Raw genomic sequence first — 26,665 nt, forward strand, 5'->3', positions numbered from 1 at the left:
CGCACACAGATATCAAACATGCATGATGTCACTCTGACTCATGTGACTCTGGGCTTGTTGCCACATGCTCAGACGCAGCTTCTCTTACACGCACATGTTGTAGCTCTCAGGTGGTCATGTAGAAATCTATCAGAAATACATGAAATATACGGTTTGTATTAGTATTTGTATAAGAAATGAATTAACATATATTAAAGCAGCAATTATCAGTCTGTTCATCAGTTTGTTAATCACCTTATTGATAGTAAAATAAGCTTAATGTTGTGATTGTGTTACACTGATCCATACAATGACAGTCAGATCCCCATCTATACTGTGTATGTGCCAAATTGCATTTTCTTTGCAATGATCCTGTCTGTTCCATTATCTAACCACTAATGGAATGTGGTGATATTTTATGGTCACAGGCGTCTTCATGATCTCATTACTTGAAATAAAGTATCAAGATTTTTTTTTTACAAGCTGTCAGTCAGTTTAATTAGCCTTCCTGGTACGTTTTCATCATTGGGTCCTCGAATGTATTTCCTTTTTAGGGTACATTTTTTTGATATTGTTGTTTGATAAAATTGTTTTGCTAACTGTCCCTAAGGTGGAAGCAAAGTATAAGACAAAAACTCTGAACTGATTATACTCGAGTGGAATTTACCTCCCAGTATTTCAGTGGTTTAAAGAGATAGATAAGGTCATAATGGACCCTGGCAGATTCAGTAAGGATACTGTTTAAACCGATTGTATTAATTAATTCACCCTTTTATATAATTATCTATGATTGTGGTTGGTTTTAATAGATGAACCTGTCTCAGTAAACTGAAGTTGGTATTTGTATTTGTCATCTCTTATCGCATGTGATGCTCTGCGCAATGCGCAAGGGTATTGCGCACCGCTCCGTGCTGCGTGGACCATGGTTGTGTCTGCGCCGCGCAACACATACACAATGAATGGTAAGCTGTCCGCACTGCGTCCTATGTGAAAAGGTCTTTAGGCTCTAAGTTTGCTTGAACTTTCACCTTTGACGTCATCATCATAATGTGACAGTCATGAGTCAATCAGGGTCAGGTCGGAACCTCGGGTTTTTGGGCTGTTGGGTTTTTCCGAATACCAGTGGTTTCCAACCTTTTTTGGCTCATCGCGGCCACCAATCATGCTTCAGCTCAGATATTTTAACATGCTGCATTTTATTAGAACTTGATTTATATTTGAGAAAGTGAAAGTATAGAATACAGTTGTTTATGATTGTGTGATTGTGATAGTTAAAGCAGATAACAGCGGCACGGCCGTTTCGGCTAATGCTGTGTTCAAGGCAGGCTTTTGAAACCGTAAGTTACAGCTTCAAGTCACAACTACGACTTGGTAGCGTTCCAGGTAACCCGTAGCTCGTGTTTTTACCGTCCTGTTGTCTGTGAAAGTTCCCTATAACGGCCACTCGTAACTTCCGACCCGTGAACTCGTACCAGATCGAACTGGTATGACTTCACAGGAAGGAAAAACACAAAGTACGAGTTTCCTTGAACGCACCATGAGTTAGCAGCCCCCGCCCTTGTCAGGCATCAATTGGTCCTCGTGCTACGTCACCACATTCACGCGCATCCCTTGGCTGCACACACAGCCCTTCATGCCGTTCTCTCCCCTCATTGGATAACACTTGTATCCCACAAGGAAAATTTTCTCCTCGGGTTACAGCAGAGCAGAGTGACGGAGAGACTCGTGTTTAGGCTGAAATACTTCATGTAAGTGATTGCTGACGGAAAATAGGACTATTTAGGACTTATATTAACAAAAACATTCCACTGATATCTGCTTTAAAAGAATATTTTTTATCAGTAATTTTTTTTTATCAATGACTAGACATTTCAGGTGACCCCATTTGAATTCCAGGCGACCCCACGTGGGGTCCCGACCCTAAGGTTGAAAACCTAGCGACTCTCAGCAGATAAGGGAATCTGCACATTCTCCTAAATGCCAAACTATTCCTTCAAATGCTGTAGCAGTGTAACAGTGATAGAAGGAAGACACGTGGCTGGTTTTGTAGTTATGGAGGCAATAGTCAATATTTAATCAGTTTGTCATTATTGAATTTCTGCAGTAAATACTGTATTAGAGGGCTGTGATTAGTTTTGATTCCTGTGGTTTTACCTTGGGAGGCTGCAGTTTAAACCTGACTGTATGTAGATAATGAACAGTAATGCACAATTAGTGGCTGTATAACTGCAAGACAAGCTGTTTCATTGTCTTTTTATGACTCCATTTCCATTCTATTTGTATGCGCAAAATTAATTTAGTGATTTTTTTTTTGTGTGTGTGTATAGTGTGGAGGAAGATACACAGGGCCTCCTGAGCATTGCAAACAGGCTCATCTGAATTCTTAATAGGTTTACATTAGGCTGTTGGCCTGGCTCAGTCGTATGGCGAGTTGTGTAGAGGAACGCTTGGTTAAGCGGGTTAGAATCCTTTGTCATATGGTGAACTGAACCCTGAGAGTGAGACGGACTGAGTCGTGCCTGTAGACATGAACGCTGTGCTGTGCGGCAGGGGAAGGGTCTGCTCGGCTGGGAGAGTCCAGGCGGAACGTGTAGCGTTATTCCGTGCGGTGTACTGCTCAGCGTGAGGCTGCTAGCGTGCTTTTTAGGACATTAGCATGTTCCGTGTGTATGTGTGTGTGTGTGTGTGCATGAGTTCACCATGTATCATGTTGTGGGAGATAGCGGCAATTGAAGTGAACACATTAAATGCTGATATGAGAAAAGAGAATATACTACAGTAAGACTCTTTACAGCACAAATAAATGAAGATGAGTCAGAGATATTTATGGTCAGCCCCTAAAGGCCTCTTTCCTTCTACCCCCCCCCCCCCCTCTCTCTCTCTGCTGCTCTCTCTCTCTATTTCTGTTCATAGTTCAACCTGCTGATGATCAAATAAATTGCTGGTTAATTGAAAGGGAATGTTATTATGTGCCGTACTATTTAACATGCTTTCATGAGCCAGGAAGTGGCAATTTGCATGTAGTTATTGTAGCTTTGAAAGATGAAAGAATTTTAACAAGTTGTCAGAATCTGATTTCAGATTCCTTCCAGTCATTGTAAATCTCTTGTATCTCTTGTAAATTGTTTTATTTTGCATTCTACATTCAAAAATAAAACTGGTATATATAGGGCCCTATAAAATCTGTTACATTTTTTTTACCAAATTCTGTTTTTTCTTACCTTTTACTCTTATTTTAGTCAAAGTAGGTTCCCGCACAATGTCTACAGTCGCTTTAATGAAAGTACAACATTTTGGCCCCTTGGACCTTCATCAGGCTATGTTACGGTATGAGAAGAGGAGGCAGTTTAAATACCCACCAAGGACCATGTGGACCAATCAGAGCCCGCACCTGCGGTGACATCATAACACAACAATAGATCATTTAGCAAAAGCAAATACATATAAGGAGAATGTATGGATAGAAGGGGCATTATAAATAGAAGTATTTTAACAGGGATGAGGGAAAAACAGTAGATATGCATACCGGTAAATATAAAGAACTCTTATTTTACTACCAAAAAGAGTGTGTTTTTAATGTTAATGACTAAAATGTACACAAATTAAACAGAAATTACTTTAAATTTCTTGAGCTAACAAACAACACTTTTCCTCCATACCTTAAGAGTGTATAGTGTAAGTATACTGATATATATATTAGTTTAAAAAACAATTTGCTTGTTTTTCACATGACTTTTGGACAATAGGTGGTCATTGCATGTATTTTTACGCTTCCAGTCAACAGAACGTTGGCAGATTGTGGAAATCATAGGGCTCTATTTATATCTTATAATTCATATAATAAATCTTTGGAAGGAATAAGCATTCTGAATTACTTTTATTTGTTAGTATGAATCAAGTGCTAAATCAGAGCTGTGTTTACCCAGCATGCTCCTGCAGCAGCTAACTGTCCGTTCTCCGTCTGTAAATGCCTCTAAAATTGTTCACTTGTCTCTCTGTCACTTTCCGTCCATCCTTGTATGAATCGCTCTGTTCTCTCTGCTCCCTGCGGCACGAGCATGCTCTGTAGTAGAGGCAGGAGCCCTGAGCTTAACTCAACCTTTTTTGCTTCAGTAACAAAGAGGACCATGTCTCTCATTCTGGGCTAAGTGCTTCTCACAATTGTCAGTAAACTGTTGGGAAAAGGAGCCCAGCAGCCCTCGGTGCTCTTGCATTTATGGTCCACGGAGAACACGGAGCAGGGATTAAGGGCTCCCTCAGGCAGAAGACGTTATTATGGGGTATAATAATATATTGTATAGTGCGTTTGTCTGCATTGTGCAGCGGTGAAGCGTGAGTGTTACAGCCGGGCTTCAGTTCAGTGGTGGCAAGTTTAAAAGCTGGTGACCGGTTTGAAATTTTGTGCAAAGCAATTACATGCAGCAGGATGTAAATTCTTAAAGGGATGGATTGGATGATTTGATTTAGGGCTGTGAGATGGCCATGCACTGTCAGTGTAACCTGCAGTATATTCAAAGCAGCAGTTACAACAGCAAGCTAGAAGCACCAGCACCGCAGTTTGAAAAGATGGCCACAGAAACAATCCAGTTCATTCAAATGTACGCTTCATTTAAGAATATAATATATATCTTATCTTCCCATTGAAAGAAAGTGAAGTTCAGTTCATTCAGCTTAATTGTGTGTATGCAGCGTATTTACAGTGTGTACACTGTAGGTTTGCTTGTGCATTGGAGTGCTGTAGTTCTGCAGGTGAGTGTAGCAAAGAAAAGCTGTTTTGTTGAGGCCTCCAACCATAACCACTATCCCTTTTTCAAAATGGGTCATTCATAAAAGTATTCCAAGTCGTGAATCCAGTGGCGCCTGCTGGTCTTTCAGAGAGGGGAAGCTCATTTTCAGCCTACTTTTATGATAGAATTAATGCACAAACTAATGAAACTATGTTGACCTCAAACAAGGAAATGTGACAATTATGTTACGTAAATTGAAACAAGGAAATATTCTGTGTGTTTTATCTACAGTGTGATATGTAGAATGGAAATGGACTGTATCGGCAAGCAAATACCAAGAAGTGAGCTGCAGTTTGTCTCTCGACTTAACTCACAAAATCCTCCGGTGCCGGAGTATGTTTCAAAATAGCTGTCAATCAAAAACGAATCCAACCTTAAGACAGATCCTCCAATCATCATGCAGAAGCGTCCGTGATCCTTCTGGCTAAATACACAATCCAACAACCCCAAAACACTCTCGTGAACAAGTTGGGACCTGCACATTCGCCACGCTATGAAATAATAACGCATAATTATGTAACATTACGACACATGAAGCAAATACTAGCCAGCATTTGCCTCTAAAACAACTCTGTCTCGTAACGTTCCATTATTATTTCATAGCGTGGTGAATGTGCAGGTCACAACTTGTCCACCAGAGCGTTTTGGAGTTGTTGGATTGTGTATTTGATGAGTTTGATGAGGGAAAGGCGAAAATACTGCGCGCCATGCAGAGCTCACGCCTCTGCGCCTCTACCCCGCTGATCTAAAAACAGCTTGCGCTGACAATTAAAGGTAATGAACCTACTCGTAATGGTGCATTCACACCAAAAGCGTCGGGAGCGTCAGCAGCATGGGCAGCAGACGCTCTCAACGCTCTGTTCACTGACTGCCAGCTCCAGCGGCCGGTGGCAAAAGGGGCGGGACTTTCAAGCAGCGCGGAAGATGTGTCCACTCAGGCACTCTCAATTTCTCCCGCTGTGAGACTCCCGGTCTGCAACTGGCTGCTGCGGCAGCGGCGACGCTCCTCATTTGCATAAAGTTGAACTTCCCTCAACTTCTAATTTGACGCTCTAGATGCTCTAGATGCTCTGCCGACGCTTTCGACGCCCATTGATGCCCGCCGACGCCAGTCTCCATTGAAAATGAATGACATCTGGCCGCCACGATGCTCCAGACGCTTTTGGTGTGAACGTACAGTAAGACTATAGGGATTACGGCAACACGTGAATTTGCCAAAATGTTAAAATATCCCTTTAATAAAAGTTTTCACCCATGGAGGTTTTAGAGAACACCTGTTTGAAAAGCCAATCACAATTTCTCCCGTGTGATGACTCCGGCCTCAAGTCTTTGGGAAGGCTCAGACCAGTGATTGTTTTGTCGTCACTGTAAATAAAAATATGGTAATATCATAAATGTGTAATTCACCAACCACATTCTAACACACACACACACACACACATGCAGCAGTGTGGGCTTCAGGCCTTCTTTCTCAGTTCTGAACTCCTAATCAGTGATTGATGCAGTCAACCTTCTCTCTGCTCAGAGACAATTTAAAAACAAAGATGTGACTGGATAACTGGAATTAGAGGAAAAAAGCTTTTGAAATGACAAAGATTAAAGGTACATTATGTAGGAATTACTCCCATCTAGCGTTGCGGTTGTATATCGCAAGCAACTCAATCGTATTTTTCATGCTGCATTCACGTGAAATTGGGCAGACGGCAGACGGACGACAGCCGCTGCAGGTAACGGCATAAACAAGCCTCTATGTAAACAAGTGGTCCGTCAGCACGAGGCAAAACAATACTCATGACAATACGTTGTCATGGCGATGTCGTATTGTTCACCTGACCCACGTTTTACCGGCTTTCTCTCGACTAAAATGACATCTGGTTTGTTACCGACGGCCGTCTGCCCGACTGCAGGTGAATGCAGCATCAGTGTAACGCTCCATTCCTCCTCACTGCGTTACCGCGGTGACTTTTCACAGACGCCACCTCGACCTGAGCTGACAGCTCCGGTGTCTCCGCTGAGTTTCAGTGGTTTCCTACCGTCACGCTACCACTGAACGTAAAAACATGGCGACACAACATGGCAGCCAGCACCGAGCTTACCCGCTCCATGTAGTTATGAATGATATGAACGGCTAATTCAGAGCTGAAAGGAACACTTCAGTTCGTTGATGGGGGGGATTACTGATTAATGAAAAACAGACTTTTGAACGAAATAATCGATTTTCGTGAATAGATAACAGGAGAAGTTACACAATGTCCCTTTAAGCACAACAACTAAAATGCTGAGGCCTAGAAGACTGATTATAGGAATCTGATGGGCTTGTCATGTGAAACGTTAAATGAGTGTGTGTGTGTGTGAGTAAGATTCAGTGTTAATTAGTTTGTATTGGTGGACTAACACCCGCCAGTGTGCAGAGCTTATGTTGACCGACCTCATGCATAAAGGATGAAGAGGTCCTCCCTCTGTGTCCATGTCTCCAGGGAGGTCCCAGGACTGTCCTAAACAGCTGACTCACCCTGTGGTGTGTGCACCTCCAGCGCCTCACACATCTCACTGCTCTAATATACACACAGCACCTTTCTCTAACTATGTGTGCCACTTCCAGTCGACCTCAACCTGACGGCTCCGTGTTCCCGTGTTCTCGGTGTCTTTGAAACAACTGGAGAAAGACACAACGTTGAGTTACGTCACCGGCTCTAATCTCTACATAACCTCTAAAGACAAAGTGTGTTTGTCCCCCTTTTAACCTCTGCATCATTCAGATACATTCACGCCCTGAGAGATCTCTGCCTGGAAGTTCACTCCTCTGAATGTTTTCACACAATTAGTGCTGCTTTCTTTTTTTTTTCTTCTTTGAGCTTCTGCCTTTTCTTCTACCACAAGGGCACAATGCTTAGAACGTTGGTGGCTGACAAACACCTGTGCTAGGGCTGTCACAATCATGACATTTTATTTCACGATTAATTGCGAAAGCGTGAGAACTGAAGCAGTTCAGAACGAGGTCAGGACAAGGTGAGGTTCTGCTGCTCTGGTTAAAGCTTCAGTTGGTAACAATTATTCAGTCATATTTGCTGGAACTGTCACTATATTCTGATGGTCAGACATTAAATGAGTAATTTAGGACAAAATCCAACTCCTCTGGCTCCACCTACAGCCTGTAATCGTATTTGCCAAAATCCACCGCGCCCGACGATTCTCCACCAGTCAGGTAGAGGGAGCAGGAGGAGCAGCCAATCGCCGCTCCTACACGTCGTGCTATGGATACGGTACATCTTTTTTTTTTTTTTTTTTTTCTCTGTGGGTGCGTTTATGGCTACTTTGTGTGTGTCTGTGTGTGTGTGGGGCGCTTGGCAGAGGTTCATAAAGGGACCTGACGGAGTATTGTCTTGAAATTTCCGACCAAGTCGCGGAGTTTACTTTCACTTTCGTCAACTTACCAACTGGAGCTTTAAGAGATGTTGTTCAATACTTTAGTGAGACAATAATTAAATGAGTGTTTCTACTCCGCCTGCTGATCTATATACTGATCTGGTGTTGAGGAGGAATTTATTTAGAAGAGAACTTATAGTAAGTTCAGTAGAAGACAAAGATAACACTTTAAAGGGATAGTTCAACATTTCAGCAAACTGGCCTATTGTCATAATCGCTATAGTCATAGCAGTTCGTTGCCTTTATTTGGCGGTGCGAGCTGTTTTTAGAACGGCGGAGCAGAGCGGCAAGCTGCTCAGAGCTACACTACAGAGGCTTATGGGATTTCTTGGTTTCCCTCATCAAACTAATCAAATACACAATCCAACAACTCCAAAACGCTCTCGTGGACAAGTTGTGACCTGCACATTCACCACGCTATGAGATAATAATGGAACGTTACGAGACAGTAGCCATGTTTCCATCCAAAGTGATTCGAATTACTGGGAAATGCGCATTAAAAGAAATTCGAATCATGTGTGTTTCCATCAACGGACTTTGCACCCCCCCCCCCGGACGGACGGATGGACGGGACGGTCTGATTTGAACACATTAGCGCGAATTAGCGCATATGTTTATTACCATCGTAACGCGACCCGTGTGTGTGTGTGGGAGAGAGAGAGAGAGTTGTGCCGCCCCAGACTTTATTAATGATAAACTCTGGACGCGCTGGTTGATAAGTTTGGTTTTTACTGAGGAGGAACTATGAAGAACTGTGCAGTAGGCCTAATCACATATGAAGGTGTGTGGGGGCTTTTATTTTGCCGTGGCAATGCGCCACAATTAATTAATTGTTGTGTGACAGCGGAAACCCTGATGTTGTCTTGTGAGTGAACTGCAAACACGGGAGCAGATGGGGTGAAAGTGCGCTACGTCACACTTGATTCGCATACAGCTGTTTCCATCCCATTCGAATCAACCAAAACCCGGCCCAAGCGAGCGTATTTCAGTTTGTGCGAATCAAGGGATTTTAATTCGAATCACGGCGTTTCCATCATCATTTTCCGATGCGATACATCTCGATGCGCATCTAAACAGCTGATGGAAACGCACCTACTGTTGTTTTCAAGGTAAATTCATGCAAAACCCCTGATGCGCGTTGCCGTCAGGGGCAGTTTTTTAGCAAGCAGTCTCTGTAATTACCACGAAAACAACTCTGTCTCATAATGTTTCATTATTATCTCATAGCGTGGTGAATGTGCAGGTCACAACTTGTCCACCAGAGCGTTTTGGAGTTGTTGGATTGTATATTTGATGAGTTTGATGAGGGAAACCAAGAAATCCCTCCACAGCGTAGCTCTGAGCAGCTTGTGGCTGCACTCGGCCGTTCTAAAAATAGCTTGTACTGACAATTAAAGGTAACAAACCTACTCCTAAAAGAATAGGGATTATGGCAATGGGCCAATTCACCAAAATGTTGAACTATCCCTTTAATGAGGATATGCACTATGTTTGTCACTATGGCTCGAGAGATTTATTTCCAGTGTCGTTGGTGTTTCTTCAGAATTCTGAATTTCTGTCTCTTTCTTGGTCAGATTCATCATCACTGCAGACTAGCTGCAACTAGGTCCAGTGTGTAATAATTGTCAACGTTTATTGGCAAAATCTGAATATACTACCCATGAATATGTTTGTATAAGTGTATAATTGCGATAAAATAAAATATATTTGATTTTCGTAGCCTTATAATTCTTCTTTTATATATCTCTATTTTAGAGTGTCGCCATCTTGCGCCACCATGTTTGTATGGCAGCCTGAACGGAAAATCCAGCCAGTCAAAGAGTGCGTTTTGTGAGTTTCGTGTTCATAAATAAAGCAACAAAGAAGAAGGCGGAAGGAAAGGAGTGTAGGAAACAGCAGACATATTGTAAAATGGTTTTAGATCTTCACCTCATCGCTCCATGCTCCTGGAATATTCCCAGTCATGGTAAACAAGTTTTTTTGTCCTCGGAGGCCACCGTCACTTTGCGCTGCAATCTAGAATCTGAACGCTGGATGTCATGGTTTCCCCCCCGAGTTTTACACATTGGACCTTTAAGTTTGCATTGGCCATCTATGATTTTTTATGATTATCAGTCATATTTTGTTCCTTCATACTAACTATCTGTTCTCTTTTTGTGTGTCTATAGGAAACGGTTGAGTATGCCTTCCTCATCATTTTCACTATCGAGACCTTTCTGAAGATTATTGCTTATGGTTTGGTGATGCACCAGAACGCGTACGTGAGGAATGGTTGGAACATGCTGGATTTCGTCATCGTCGTCATAGGGTAAGTCCTCGGCCTCACTGCTTCATCTCATTCATGGCAAGGAAGCCCAGAGTCTGCCCTGCGAGATGGGATGTGCCTGTTTGCAGACCAGGTCACGATGTCTTGTCGGTTTAGCAGTGGTCTTTGAATTTGCACTTTGATCTTAGTTTGACAGTTGCAGTTTACAGTGTTTGTGAGAAAGGCAGTCAAGTGTCACAGTTAAAGTTGCTTAAGCCTCTGCTCCAAGTGGCCAAGTGCTAATAGAGACCCTCATACACCCACAGTATATGACCCAGAAAAGACAGAGAGAATAAATCAGAGCTTTACCACTACTGGAGTGAGTCACCATCTCTTCATACTTCATCTCTTCTCCAACACTCCCTCCCATCGTTATTCCTTCCCCCCTTCCATTTTGATCTCTCAAATGGTCATACTTCATGATTTACACTTCCCCACCTCACACCGTCCTCATTTCTATCTCCTGCGCACTCTCCTCTTGTTATCTTCATCCTCATCGCACCTTTTTTCTCTCCTCTATCTTCTGTCTTCTCTCTCTCTCTCCGGTCTCTATCTCTCCTCTAATACACACAGTCCACTGGGTAGCTGGGTCAGATCTCTGTCTGCATGCGGCATGCAAGGTTGATCTGCCGTGCAGTCAAACCCTAAGACGGCTGCTCCTGCTGTGGAGAGTGATCGCTGCTGAGAAATCAGTCAAATGGCACACTAAGATAATACTGATGTCAAAATATGGCTCTGAAACTGCTTCAGAAAGGTCAAGGTTCAGTCTGTTGTAGATTACAGCAGGTCAGATTATGGCTTTATTGAAGTAAGAAAAAAGGTTTTATGAAGAGTTTGAATGTAACTGGTTTTCATTGAGAGAAACATGTTAAAATTCAAGGAAAAAGGTTTGGAGGGAAATAACATAAAAGCTTTTTCTCTTGAATGGTACTGTATACCTGATGGACAAAAAAAGTCAAAACCAAATGGATGTATTAAATATTAATATAATTTGCATTACCTTTGCAATGAAGAGGAAGTGTTCACTAAGGTCACATTGAAGAAGTTATTGAATTTATCAGCAAAAAAGTTAGTTTGAAGTGGAAATGAATAATTATGAGAAAGTAATATTATTCTACGATGGAATATTAGGGCCACATCGAGGAAAAAGAAAAATTCTGTCATAGTTTTAGGAGAAAAAAATCTTAATTTTAGGAGAAAAAGTCATAATATTAATGGAATAATATAGAATTATGAGGAAAAAAACTGCGACTTCCTCCGAGTCCGCCTGGTTCTTTCTGCGGAATAGATGCATTTTCTTGCATATTCTTTTCACAGTCCTGATACTGATGACAATGTGGTGCTGATGTGCCAAATCCACACTATGTAGGATTCGGGGTACTGGTAGTACTAGGGTTGAGAAGAAAAATGTCTGCTACCTTGTTCCCAGGGAAGGGTATCGTAATATTATGACTTTTTCTCCTAAAATTATGAGTTTTTCTTGTAAAATTATGACTCTGTTCTCGTAAAACTATTCTCAAAGTCTGTGAAAAAAAATGTTTTCCTCAATGTGGCCCTAATACTCCGTCATAATCATTCACCTAAGGGCAGTAATTGTGTTTCTTGTGTGTGTCCATGTGCTTTGTGGCTCATTGTTTGGGTTTTGGTACTGCCAGAGTCATATGTAATACATGTGTTTTTGCAGATGAACCCAGTGTTCACTCAGCACTAAACAGAGACATTTGTAGTAATGGGGCTAAAACATGGAAAAATCTGAGAAGTCTTTTAAATAGTGAGTAGAGAGAGACACAATCTGACTTCAGTGGTGATGTATCACTTTTGTGAAAGCGGCTCTCCTCAGGTGCGTTCAGCAAAGAGGTGTCGGTACGTGAAGGGTTTTCACTTGAACACGACTGGATGAGTAATGAAACCCCGGTGGCAGGCGGTCAATCTTCCAGCTGTGAGTCATTGTAACATAAGTCTGAGCAGACTGTGCTTATAGGCCCTCAGAACTCCTTCCAGCCCCTATTGGCAGCTTCATTCACTGCTTTTAGTCCACAGCTTTGATGTGATGTGTCGAGATGATTCCCCCCTCCAGGCTAGGTGAGGAATGTCTAACTGACTGTAACGAAGCGTCCACTGTCATGGTGAGAGATTCACTCACTGCTGATTTTAATTTAGGACTGCAGTGGGAGAGAGTGTTTATCTGCTCTATACAAACATACTACTCCTATATGTTTAAACTGGGCGTTGAGCCAGAGGAGGTGAAATGCTGCAATATTGGCCTGCACTCTCAGCTTTGCCTCAGGATTTACTGTATATCGGGAGGCTTTTGTATAGTGGTATTCAAGGTTTCTAAAATACAAGGCAGTCAATCTGAAAATGCGTTTGTACCGTCTATTCACATTAAAAGCTGCATTTTGTTTGATATATGTGTTGCACTCTTATTAATCCAACTGTATACTGGGGGTGTCAGTATTGTTTGCCAGTAGCTGTAAAGAAAACCAATGAGACTTTCATACTGAACACTTTCATGTTTAAATAGTACATTAAATCAACACTAGAATAAAGACGCACTCAGCCAGGAAAGATTTTTTTAGGGCTATTAGTTATTAGACCAGTATGACATCTGGCTCCGCCCGCCTACATACTTCCACAATTTTCATTTCCCTTCAGCGCTCCGCCTGGGATTGAAACGCTTTCGCTGCGTTTCTCCTGCAGAGAATCTACCGGCCAATCAGAGAACAGAGGGAGTGGCTGAGGCTCAGTTGGAAGTTGTAGTTCATACCAGTGGTGTAGTCTATGTGATACTCTATTGTAGTCTAATTTTTATTATGAGAGCATGTTTTTGTGTTTACTGTATGTTACTGTTATAAAATCCTTTTTTTTTTTTGCTTTTAATTGTATTTTTAAAGCAGAAGTAAGTGGTCCGGTCGTTTTCGCTAATGCTGCGTTCCAGGCAGGCTTTTGAAATCGTAAATTACAGCTTCAAGTCACAACTTACGACTTTGTAGCGTTCCAGGCAACCCACTCGTGTTTTTCCGACCTGTTTTACCTGTGAAAGTCACTATAACGGCCACTCGTAACTTCCGACCGGTGAACTCGTACCAGATCGAACTGGTACGACTTCACGGTCGGAAAAATACGAGTTTCCTTGAATGCACCATAACAGTCCTCGCCCCTACGTCGCCACATTCACGGCGTTCCTTGGCTGCACACACAGCCCTGCATGCCGTTCTCTCTCCTCATTGGATAAAAACTGTAGGATACGATAAATGTTTTCTCTTCGGCTCAGAGCAGAGCAGAGGGACTGAGAGACCCGTGTTTCAGACCAAACACTCTATGTAAGTGATTGCTGTCGGAAGATATAACTATTTAAGACTTATATTAACACAAATATATCACTTACTTCTGCTTTAATGTTTCCAATTTTTACTATTTGGGGTTTTATTTTATTTATTTTTTAAATTGAATGTTTTTTTTTCCTTTTCCAATTAAAATTCTGTTAAATGTTTTGTTTTTATGTAAAGCACATTGAGTTGCCCCTTAGTATGAAATGTGCTATATAAATAAAGTTGTTTCACCTTGCCTACAACAAAACTGTCTAACTTTAGCCAATGTGATACAGGTATGAACAGTGTACCCACCTAAAGGCAGTATACCCACTACACCACTGGTTCATACATAGTAAATGTGGTGGAGAATGGATAGTTGTGAAGCCATTCATTCTGTTGTGGTTCTGTTGTCGACAGACATCTACAGTAACACACTCACTTTGCTCTGCTCATTAGGATGGGGGATGGTCACTGTTTACAGCGTGCAGCAGCTTCATCGTGTTCTAGACGCGTTGAAGCGATTGGGTAAAGGCAGATCCAATAGTTTTGAATTTCAACAGAGCATTCACCTACCAGGAGGTAAATGTTTCTCAGTGGAGAGTGGCCAGTGTCTTTGCACAAATGAAACGAAGTGCAAGAGACTGGTTGAGCCAGGCCAAGTCCAAAACCCAAAGATGTTCATTTCAATATCACATATAATGAAATAATGAACTTACAATGCACTACTGTTATTATTACTCCTCAGGTCACTTTTACTAATGTACTTGTACCATTTTTGACTTATTTATGCTCAATACTATATTAAATGTATTTTTTAATTCCATTTGAGCAACACACACTTGTTGTATACTGAATGACAACAAAGTCTGTCTAAGTCTAATATAAGACATAATTGGAAACTGGAGGTGATCAATATTCTATCAAATGTCTAATGTGTGCTCAGTTCATGTGTAAACACTGGCCTGCTTTATGTTTTCCTTGTGAGAACAGAACACTACAGTGACTTTCTTCTTTGTTTTCTGACAGACTCTTCAGTGTTGTCTTGGAGCTTTTGACCAAAGAAGATAAGTTAGAAGGTGAGGGAGTTGAAATCCCTCCGGCGGCGATGCATGGCCATGGGGGTAAATCAGGTGGATTTGATGTTAAAGCCCTTCGAGCCTTCCGTGTGCTGCGACCCCTGCGGCTGGTCTCAGGAGTACCCAGTAAGAACGGGAGCTGCTGAGCTCCACACACCGACACACATGCAACCAATAGAACCCAATGCATCAACTCTGTTGTAGAATGGTCCCTCTTCTCGGTGAGGGTAGGGTCCAGATGGTCTCGGCATCATCCCTGAGGACTGTTTTTCATCTGCTCAAGTTTTTACATCAGTGCCCTTGAGACATGAGCTCTGTGTGTAATAGAAACAAACAAGCTCAGAGTAAACACTTGTGACACATTTCTGATCTAAGTCTGGGTTGAGATGGACTGAAGTATTTACCGAAAGTGGTTTCAAAACTTATAGATGAAGCAGTCAAGATTCATAAAACGGATCAAGTGGTTCGAAAGTAGGAAAACCACACAGAATACAGTAATAAAGTTTTGTATTTACAATGATGAAACTCCATTTGAGCAGTATGAAACAGAAACAGCTGAATAGTGTGGGAATAGACAGAGTGGCATCCAGTGTTCATGTAACATCTCTGTTTTCTTCTTTGCATAGGTTTACAGGTGGTGTTGAACTCCATCATTAAAGCCATGGTCCCTCTCCTTCACATCGCCCTGTTGGTCCTGTTTGTCATCATCATCTATGCTATTATCGGCCTGGAGCTTTTCATTGGCAAAATGCACGCAACCTGCTTTATTCCTGGCTCAGGTACATCCCTCTTGATTGTCTCTTTTAGATAAGATACTGTAAGATAAGATTTATTTGTCACGTACACAATGAAATGAAATGTGTTATTGTGCCTGCTTTTAGGAATAATAAAATAAAAAAGATGCAGTGTAAAATATAAGAATATAAGATATTTACACATGGAATTAAATCAATCCTTTACTATAATGCTCATTGTGCTTATGGAATATTGTAACAAGCGTTCATGTTGTAAATCTGCTTAGGCAAAAAGCACTTTGCAATGATTCAATGTGATACTAAAGGTGAAACAAGCCTAATTTTTAATCTGACAACACGTGCACCCAGCTGAGCAGGTGTACAAAGGATTTTTTTCGGCAATTCATCAAGAGAATTCGACATAACAGCGTCTGTGCATTACACTCTGTAGAAACTGAAACACAAAGTCTCAGACGTCACAGTATTTAAATCATTTTGTGTCATATAGGAGAAAAAATTAACTCAGTAATGTCTATTTGAGTATTCAGTGTTTCAGCACAATGATTAAAAAAGGACACTCTCGCACAGGATAGCATTTTCTACTAACAGCAAAGTTTACATAGCTTGTCACAAAACAGACTTTACTTTTTTGTGTCATCATTTGTTTTTTCACAGCGTGTGTGTAGCCAGGTTATTGTCAGTACTAAGACAATTGTAAAACTAAGACAATGTTAAAATTCTCCATTACAAGGTAAAGTCCTTAATTTGATTTACTACTTAGTGTACGTACAGCAGTAATGTGAGGAAATTGTACTTATGATATCACTGAAAAAGTGACTAATATAATGTCTGACATTAATAGATTGATACTTATACATCAGTGTGTTTTACTGTATTTTAGTTTTGTGGTTCCGAAGCTTGAAAGAGTCTGAGCTGTTGAGTTAATTAATTAAGATTTTTTTAACCTAAAAGGGATAGTTGAACATTTTGGCAAATTGGCCCATTGCCATAATCCCTATAGTCATAGCAGTAGGTTTGTTACCTTTAATTGTTGGTGCAAGCTATTTTTAGAACGGCAGAGCAGAGCCGTGAGCTGCTCAGAGCTACGCTACAGAGGCTAATGGGATTTCTTGGTTTCCCTCATCAAACTCATCAAATACACAATCCAACAACTCCAAAACGCTCTGGTGGACAAGTTATGACCTGCACATTCACCACACTATGAGATAATAACGGAACAGAGAGAATGGAATGGTGGGGGGCTTGCATAGTTCCCCTTTAATTCATGAGAAAAAGAAAACTTGAAGTTTAATCAGAATGTAAAAAGTAAGTAAATAAATGTCAGCCATATATAAACTGTAATACATTCTGATGACGTGATGCTGATGCTGTTGTGCAGATGCGATAGCGGAGGAGGAACCAGCTCCGTGTGCGATCTCAGGGCACGGGCGCCAATGCCCCATCAACGGCACAGAGTGCAGGGAAGGCTGGCAAGGTCCCAACGGTGGCATCACCAACTTTGACAACTTCCTGTTTGCCATGCTGACCGTGTTTCAGTGCATCACTATGGAGGGCTGGACGGACGTGCTGTACTGGGTGAGTTCCTCCCGACCTGTGACTGTCACACGCCCTCAGCCTTGGACGTCCGCTCGGATCAGACGCACGGCGGTGATGTGACTGACAGGCTGATGATGAAGCCGCTGATCATTTCCTCAGGCAACTCTTATCACTCTGATATGATTGATTGACTAAATGATTGAATGCATCCAACAACCTGTCGGACAACACGATGCCGTCCTCGCCTCAGTGTTCCTGCTAAATCTCTGTTTCTTCCTCCTCTGGTGATAAATCGACTGTTTTACTTGTTCTGATCTTTCTTGTCTGACAGTTTCTAACTTGAACAGCTTATTTCGATCTTTTCTTTCTCTTCTCTTTTCTTTCCCTTCTCCCTCCTCCATGGCAACGCTTGTTCCTCCAGATGAACGATGCTATGGGCTTTGAGCTTCCATGGGTGTACTTTGTCAGTCTTGTGATCTTCGGCTCCTTTTTCGTTCTTAACCTGGTTTTGGGTGTGTTGAGCGGGTAAGCATCTCCTCTTTGACTGCCGATGTGTGTGTTCTGCCTGTAAACCAGCTGCCTTTGGCTCCCGTAGGTCAACGACGCCATCGGATGGGAGACACCTTGGATATATTTCGTTAGCCTGATCATACTGGGCTCCTTTTTCGTGTTAAACCTTGTGTTAGGTGTGCTCAGTGGGTAAGAGGCAACGTGTGCAGTGTGTGCTGCTGTGTCTTACTGCGTGCTGTGTTTAGGAAGTAGCGTCAGCCTATCCACCACTTTTCGGAGAATGACGCTGGGTGTCGCCATGACACTCCATTCCACCGTTACTGTATTGTTGATAGCATAGACTGGTTGATAGACATTGGCTGTGATGACTTGATTCATAATCATCACGTAATTTTAATGAGAACAATACGGACGAAGTTTTAGCTTTATGTCACATTTTCACGTCACTATATCACCGTTGCGACTACTCTGATGTTTATGAAGTCTATAAAACGAATTGTTGAACAAACATTTTAGATTAGCTGGGCTAACCGTTAGCTGTTAGCCGTTAGCAGTGTCAACAAACAATAACTCCCATAATAATCCCATAATAAACGGCCCATGAAAAAAATATGTTTTCCAGCGGATATCCTAATTACAACATGATTGAGTTAACTGGAGTAGTTTCATGTCGTGTCCGACAACGGGAGGGTTTTGACAGCTGATGTCCTGATGTTAGTTTGCTGCTGCTGTTAGCTGTCAGCAGCAGCAAAGCTAACAACTACGATAACCATGACTAATTACAAAAACATGCACACAGAAACATCTCTTATTTATATCTGCTCTCGCTCTCGATCGTCTAAATGTGCTGGTTGATTGATAAGTATTACTCTTCAGAAGAGTGACAAACATATCTGATGATTTAGTCTGTCAAAAACATAGTTTTAGAAGTGCTCAGCGCATCCGGAAGCCGACCATTGCACAGGTTTGTACTGTTAGTCCTCCACCCAGTTCTGTTGTCGTTAGAACTTGTTTCTACCATGTTGTTAGGCTCAGCAGTAAGGATTCGCAACTACTAGAATAATTGTTCCGGATCTTTTCCGAGATCGATAGCGATGGTATTGCTATGACGCCTTGACATGGATCACAAGGATGTATGGGGGTGAGGGGGTAGTTAGTTATAAAGATCTTTGTGAGAATCGCGCCATAAACAAGTAAGACGCAATTATGCTAAGTTCAAATAGGGTAAATTAATGTATACTTGTTTTTCCAAGTCAGTTTGCTTTTACCACAGCTCAGTAGAAGTAAGGCCACAAGTGCCGTCTTTCGCCACGTCCTTGACACCGTTCACATACACAGTGCTCTCTTAGTTGTAATGATCGTCGTAGAATAATCACTAGCGGGAAACCCTTTAACAGCGAAATACTCAATTGAGATCCTCCGACCAGTACCGTCTGGTGCAGGGTGTAAACTGATGGTAGATATTATGACCGATTCAACTGGTAAAACACCACCGTGAGATACTTACGTCTGTCAAAGGTTTAGGTTTCAGAAAATCATCACTCTGATTTTCTGCGTTTGGTTCACATCCATGCTCCCCCTCCCCTGACCAATCACATCCTACCTTTCGAGTCACCTTCCTGGTACCCCGATTGCCAATTGCACACTGTAGGGTGTGTGTAGTAGAATCATTGTGAATGCTACGTACGTGTGAACAGCCATGTGTGTGCAAATATGAATATGTACGGAGAGTTACGCCGATCCCGGCAAAGACATCGAGGCACTACTTGACATGCTTTGTATCCTATTACGGACGCCCCCCCCCCACCCACTCTGCAATCTCCCCTACCCCACCTGGCTCCTACACACCTCAAGCGAGCCAGAGGGCGACCCTGTGGATAATATGAAACAACCACACACCACACACCCCCCCCCCCCCCCCCCCCATTTTCCTAGGCAGGCTCAACTCATATCTATTACTAGCCACACTACCCGACTAATATAGACACGTCGAGATAAGCCTTCCACTCGGAAGCTGTATGCAAGTGATCTTCCTTCTTCTATAGCATTGTGATTGCATTGGACACAATTATTGTTTTCTCCCACATCTTTTGTATGACCGCTAAACGACGAGCGAGTGCACTCAATTACAGCCCAATGCTCGAAATTCACGTCATGTCCCCGCGTGAACCCCGAGCTACCTTGCACCCTAGTATGATTACAACACTGGACACGTCTATGAATAGGGACACACGTGCGTTTGGAAACTAGGCGGCAAGTTTTCTAAACACTTCATTTTATGATAACGCTCTTACGCATGGTCACACGTAAAATTCTATTGACCGCGCAAGAGGACTCACCCTGTTTTCATTCATTCAAGAGATTAAAGTCAGCTGTCTTGAAGAACGATACAGTACCTACGTCTTGATCTCAGTCGTTCCCTCTCTCTCTTAAAGTCTCATAGAGAGTACATGAGATGTCGACTTGATATCGAGCTGCACGTAGTGAACTGTGTCGCTTACTTATAGTCTATATTTCTCAGTGTTTAACAAACTCTAGTTCTCTTTCGCCCTACAGACAGGCACACTCGCGCCATCCCTAGAGTACACGCGAAGTCTCAGTGAATCGACTCGGTTCCTCTTATACTCCACTGTTGTGATTCATGTGGTACATCTACACCACCAATACCGAAGGATATTGCCAGAATTTCTGGTACCAATAGTGCATTCCGCTCAGTGCCACTGTAGAGCTAACATTTTAATCATACTCAAATCCACCCGCCCTTACCTACCAGATTAGTAGACATTAATACAGGAGTAGTAACTTCTACTCAACCCATATACAAAATCATGCGGCACCGATGTCGAACATATTAGCTCTCCACCGCGCAGTAAGTAATGAGAACTACGGAAGCACGCTTATCAGCAGAATCCTCTCAAGTACCGTGACCTGATCCATTCTGGCTTATGAAGAGTCCTTTTACATCAGTACTTACGCACACTTTATTGAGAAACTCCTCGCGAGGCATCTTGTGCCGTTAAAGTCACGAACGCGCAACGCACTTTGTCGCCGAGCAGATTCTGTCTGCCCTCGGTGATGGAAGTTACTTTACTCCGTCGACAAGAGATTCTACTATTCTTCTTTCTCTTCCCAAACTCTACCCCCACAACCCTATAACCAAACACATTCATTCCCTCCAAAGCACTGAACCTCAAATAGCACCTACTAATCATATACCGCACCACCTCGGGCTGATAACCTCACCCTCATAATGTCTTACACCCTAGACATACCTGAGCTGCTATTGCCTCGCAATCCTCCCCCACGTTCTGCAATGCAGCTCGCACGAAAATCTTCCGATAAAAAGCTCGGGGGGTTAAGACCCCCTGCCCCCCCTCGCACCGCTACACCGCCCCATCTTCACTGAGTTCCGACCGCGCTCACGTGCTCCTTTACGCCATCGTATTACTCCAAAGCCGCATATCGAGCTCTCGTCACATACAGCACTCTGCATCTCGCCACTACCGAAAATCACTGGGCCATTTACCACCCTGTGTGCTCGGTTTGCGGCAGTTTTCATCCACAGATATACTCCCGCTTAGAGACATCTACCCCACCCCCAACCATACACACATACACATCAATTACGTTGAATCGACCTCGTTGTAGCTGGATCTCCCCCCCTACCCCTTCACCCCAATGTTTCTCCCCTTACTAGTCCACCCCTCCTCCGCCCCCCACACCAACCCCCCCCAACCCATTCTGTGTTTGGCCTCGCCTGATTGTGTTATATGGTGCCTCGTGCATCTGGATATTTTAATAGCGATACGCATATGTGGATTTGTACGGTGGCAACATCCATTATTACGGCACGGGCTATACCTGGGTGTACCCTCGCATCTGCAACATGTCTTCAGAATGCTCGTTATTCACTAGAGGTTAGCTCCATACGTGGGCTCCCGATATGTTCCTTAGGACGATACTCTTCTGTCACTTCAACAATAGACGTCGTGAATGCAGACCGCATCCCAAGTAGTCCCGACCCCCACAAACCCCTAAACGCTATATCACACACTCCCCTGCATCCAACTGTCATCCTACACGGTCGTCTCCCCCACCCCATAAATTACCTATAGACATAGTCAGTCAGCAGCCTCGAATTACTAGCACACATAGATTCCAGCGTCCCCGAACCCCCCTACTAGTCCCGTATGAAAAACCAGAAAAAGTCAGTCAAATCCTCTGTCCTGAATCGCGCCTTATATTGCCATGTACGCTGAAAAATTGCTATACAAACGCCGGTATCCAGATCACATAAAAGGTGCTGCCAGCCTTGGACAGACGAGCGCTACACAAGACACCTATACCGGACTTCATGTCTGTACTTTCTAGTCCCCTATGTCTGTCGATTACACCGCTCGATTATAAATACTATCTAAAGCCGAAATGATTACGGTAACTATAGAACCACCATACTCCTCATCACAGGCACCTCATACGTTTGTCCCATAAGTACCATCTCCTGCACCAATCAAGACGTCCCATAGATCTGTCCACACCTCACGGTTCAGAGCCCAATACCACCTCTTGGGCATACTGACGATGTCTGACGCTGGCTCGCTACCACACCTATGCCCAAAGACCCCACCCCCCCCCCCCCCCCCCCCACCCCCCCCCCACCCCCCCCCACCCCCCCCCCCCCCCCCAATACCCTGGCTACGCGCACCTCAATATCGTCTCACCTGTATCCCCACTCCCGTCTAATTAATCAGGAAACACAAAACATCCATGTAGTCATTTAATAGGGCCCAGGGGTGTTGAAAAAAACAAAAAAAAAAAAAAAAAAAAAAAAACTAAATAAAAAAAAAAAAAACCGAAGTTTCCCTGTAAGTATTTTAGGGTAGTGATTCAGGTAGACGTGACAAGAAGCCTGTGTTCAAAGGGTTTAGATTATTACTTTTGCCAAGGCTGACTAGAGAGTATGCTGAGCGGTGTTTAGATTTATGTCTGCATGCATGAGTCGACGGTCTAGACTTCGATGACGGTTTTAGATCACTACTCGATACAATATAGATCTAGCACATGAATATCTTAGAAAGTGTTATCATGATTCATGTATCCAGAATTGCAGAATATGTGTGTTAATTAGAGATAGTACTTAGTGCAATACAGTTTATGATAGAATATACTCGCAATCTCATAAGAGACTGCAAACCTCTGCAGACTAGTTGATGGTGCTGCTCGGATAGGCTGATCTCGAGGTCCTTTTTTTGTCGTCTACAATACCACCTCTTTATTCATCTGGGCTAACACGCTTCAGACGTTAAGGGTCGGTCTGGAGCCTTGAACACGTTTCTAAGTAGTTTTTTGAGAAACCAAAGTACCAGAACGATCTGTGGGTTAGGTGAACTCGTTCCACCCCTATTAAATGAGATGCAATGTCCGTCACAGCCTTCACAACATCATTCTCAGATGATGCGTCTTCAATACTAGTAGTGACTCTACCTACTAGTGAGATAGACATTGCGCTCGTACCCATACTCCAACACGGGACCTTTGCCGGGGTCGTCAAACAAACCTAATCACGTCCTCGCTTTCCACCCGGCACTCGCCACAATGTGAGCGTCTTCCTTTCCTCCTCCCCCCCGCCGCCAGCCGCGAATCCCCGGCCCATTGCGCCATGTCCAAATACTTCGTCTGAGAGTAGAGTAATCTTCCTACATCTATATTTCCTTCTCGTAACGTCTCCATTCACTCTCTGCGCTCCTATGTAGCACTGCGCGCATCCTCGCACACACACGAGCTGATCTTGACATGTTGATACATCAGTCTAACTGTGCGACAGCCCCCCCATTGGGAGTGTTGTGGGGTACTTCTTCAACAGTACGCTATCTAATCCACGCCACCAAGAAGCTGCCAAACAACGGTCGTAACCACTATTCATCATCTCAGCACATTCTGGCCGGGTTTAGTCACGGCTGCCTTGTGACCAGAATCTGGTCCCTTAATCTGCAGGCTGCTTTCCCAATCACCGGTGTTTTTGTTATTGAGTCAGTTCTTCTTCACATGTTCACGCACACTGCACTTTTCCTTTATGTGATTTTTCGAGTTCATAACTTCATATGTCACATAATGTCTACTAGGTACGCTCACATATTGCAGTTTCTGCATTAGTTGTTTTATATTATGTAAGGAATTACTGATGCCATGCATACGTTGCATGTCTTCTGAAACCATCTGTCCACCTAAAGTAAGTCTTTTTGTGTATGATAGATGATCACCCGAAGGATACGATACTGTACTGTCTGGCCTCTAAATATAGCACTGGTTGTCTTTCCAAGGTATAACATCTCCCTCCAGTGAGCTAGGTTTCAGAAAAAACACACAGGCTTTTGATTGATGTATGCAAATTAATAGAACCCCCTAGAACAGAACATAGAACAGGGGATATCATTATCCAGTTTTCAGGTGTGAAGGACTTGTTTTTCACCATTTTGTCGTTTGCATTGTGGAAGTGTGATTGGTGCTCCTTGATTGTGTTTTTGGATTATTTACACGCTCCTGTGTGCTAGTACGTGTTTGCGTGTTTCGTCTGTGCCTGTGCCTCTGCGACCTCAGAGAGTTCTCCAAGGAGTGAGAGGAAAAGGCCCAAAGCTCGCGGAGACTACCCAGAAGCTGCGTGTAGAAGCAGGGCAGCTGGAGGAGGACCTGAAGGGTTACCTGGACGGAATACTCAGCGAAGGCGCTTACATCGACCCCGACAACGTGGTCGAAGGCCGACGAGGACAGCAAGAGCGCAACCGTAAGCATCTTCTCCCGCTCCCTCCTTTCATGTCACACCCAGAGGTGGGTTGTTATCTCACTATGTATGATTAGGCCTAGTTTTGTATTAATCAGAACAACGGGTTTAAGAGTGAAAGAGAGTGAGAAGTTTTTCAATATCTTCAGCTTTTTAAAACAGAATCAATGTTGTTCCCTGAGTTCCTGTTTCTATTTGGGGGTAATGTGCTCTATTTTTCTTATTGCTCCCAGTTAACTGGTCAATCATGTTGAGTTGGAATTTTTTTAGATGAAGCACAGATGCAGAGGGGTTATTATTACAAATGCAGAAGATTTCAATTTTTCATTAATGACTGGCCTTATCTCTTTTAGCCCCGTAATTATTTTAAATGAGTAAAATTATTACGCAAATTCATTTTCAAATCTTAAATTGTTCTGATTAAAAGGGATAGTTCAACATTTTGGCAAATTTTGACTACTGCCATAATTCCCTATAGTAGGAGGTAGGTTCATTACCTTTAATTATTGGTGCAGGCTGTTTTTAGATTGGGCAGATTAGAGGACGCATTTGCATTGAATAACAACTCCACCTTGTAATCGTTGCATTATTATCTCATTGCGTGGTGAATGTGCAGGGTCACAACTTGTCCACAGAGCGTTTTGGAGGTTGTTGGAATTGTGTATTTGATGAGTTTAAGGAGGGAAATGCGAAAATACCGTGCACTGTGCAGATGCTCGTCTCTGCTCCGCCAGTCTAAACAACAGCTTGCACAGACAATTAAAGGTAATGAATCTACCTCTTCAGGACAAGTGGGATTATTGGCAATAGGGACAAAATTTAGCCAATAATGTTGGGAAACATCCCTTTTTTTACCACAATGCAATGCATGAGGTTTAAAAAAGCACTCTTGGGAATTGTAGGAAAATGATGACTGAAGTGGAAGTAGTAGTTTAAATGCATGCTGATTAACACTTGCAGGTAATAGTTTCAGGTTCCATGTAACAGTAATTATGACAGTTAAAAGGTTAAACATGACATCATACAGTATTAGCACAGGGTGTTTGTGTTGTAGTCTGTAACACTTTTTTTGGGCACAATATAACACTTGCCCACATATGGCATGCAATGACGTGACGGTCCAGCCTTCTAAGAGGTGTTTCCAAAATATAAGCCCCGTATATGAGTGAACATTGAGTCTCTTTTATCATGGCCACAAGACTGTGACCACCCATCGATAGTATGTCACTGATGGACATTATATGAGATTACCGTGGAATGTCATTCTGTAGCAAAGTAGAAAAAAAAAGCTCTATTACTTGAGCAGCAGAAAAACGTTGGCCTGAACATCCTCATGTATATAACAGCTGTCCTTGTTGCAGACTGCAGTGCTGTCTGTATATGTGTGACCCAGAGGATCTCCGAGATGTGAGTCTCCATTCATCCTCGCTGCCTTCTTAATGTTCTGTGTGTCATTTACAGACTCCATGTCTGTTCCCTTGGTGGGAACCGTCACGCTGCGGCAGCAAACAAAAGAGAACTAATTCCGCGGAAGTTTAACCCATGAAAAACAAACCATACTGACACTTCGAGTAGGACCAAGCATTCTTACCGCGAGCAACGGATGCAGTTTCCCAACCATCTTTTTATTCTGTATGTATAAAGTGTCAGCAACTCCCCTTGCCGGCCAATTATCGCACTCTCAAGACGGCAATCTTATGCTCGCTATTATGTCACCTCCAACAGCACAGCAACTACTCCTCCACACCGTAACTTCATAATCTCCTACCCACGAAAGAAACTAGAGAGAGAGTCTACCATAGCCCACATATAGAGATCCTTGTTTTAATCTCATTAACAGAGACACCAATGCAGACACACACCAGCCCCTGATATTGAGGCCCTTCACTACCAACACCCCGCTAGCTTTGAAATAAATATGTAGAAATAAGATCGACACCTCGCTCCCAAACGACTCACCAGGGCACTATAGCAGTGTGGTATGTGCATCACTCCGCAGAAGTCCTCATCAGTCTAATTACCCACGCAAGTGCATCACCCTATATCTCAATCCCAGTCTTCCCCGGTCCTCTGGATTCCGCTTGCAACAGTTGTCTTCAGATACCACTGAGGCGCAGTGTTGACAGGAAAAGGAGCGGGTGACTCAGAGGCACACGCGACTCGAGCTATTCTAACCTTACTCCTACCACCCACATTCAT

General features: G+C 43.0%; 1 protein-coding gene across 1 annotated transcript in view; it reads left to right on the plus strand.

Annotated features, from left to right (window-relative positions):
- LOC146987898 (voltage-dependent L-type calcium channel subunit alpha-1D-like) overlaps positions 1–25,989 on the plus strand; it is a 48,325-nt gene extending 22,336 nt beyond the window's left edge. The window contains exons 4-9 of the mRNA XM_085777849.1: positions 10,361–10,500; positions 14,838–15,013; positions 15,514–15,666; positions 17,021–17,217; positions 24,286–24,469; positions 25,928–25,989. Of these exons, the coding sequence (XP_085633975.1) occupies positions 10,361–10,500; positions 14,838–15,013; positions 15,514–15,666; positions 17,021–17,217; positions 24,286–24,469; positions 25,928–25,989 (912 nt within the window). The remainder of the gene's footprint in view (positions 1–10,360; positions 10,501–14,837; positions 15,014–15,513; positions 15,667–17,020; positions 17,218–24,285; positions 24,470–25,927) is intronic.
- The last annotated feature ends 676 nt before the right edge of the window (positions 25,990–26,665 follow it).

Source organism: Trachurus japonicus, chromosome 5 (assembly GCF_045865225.1).
Source record: "Trachurus japonicus isolate A0001 chromosome 5, Traja_1.0".
Classification (NCBI taxonomy): domain Eukaryota; kingdom Metazoa; phylum Chordata; class Actinopteri; order Carangiformes; family Carangidae; genus Trachurus; species Trachurus japonicus.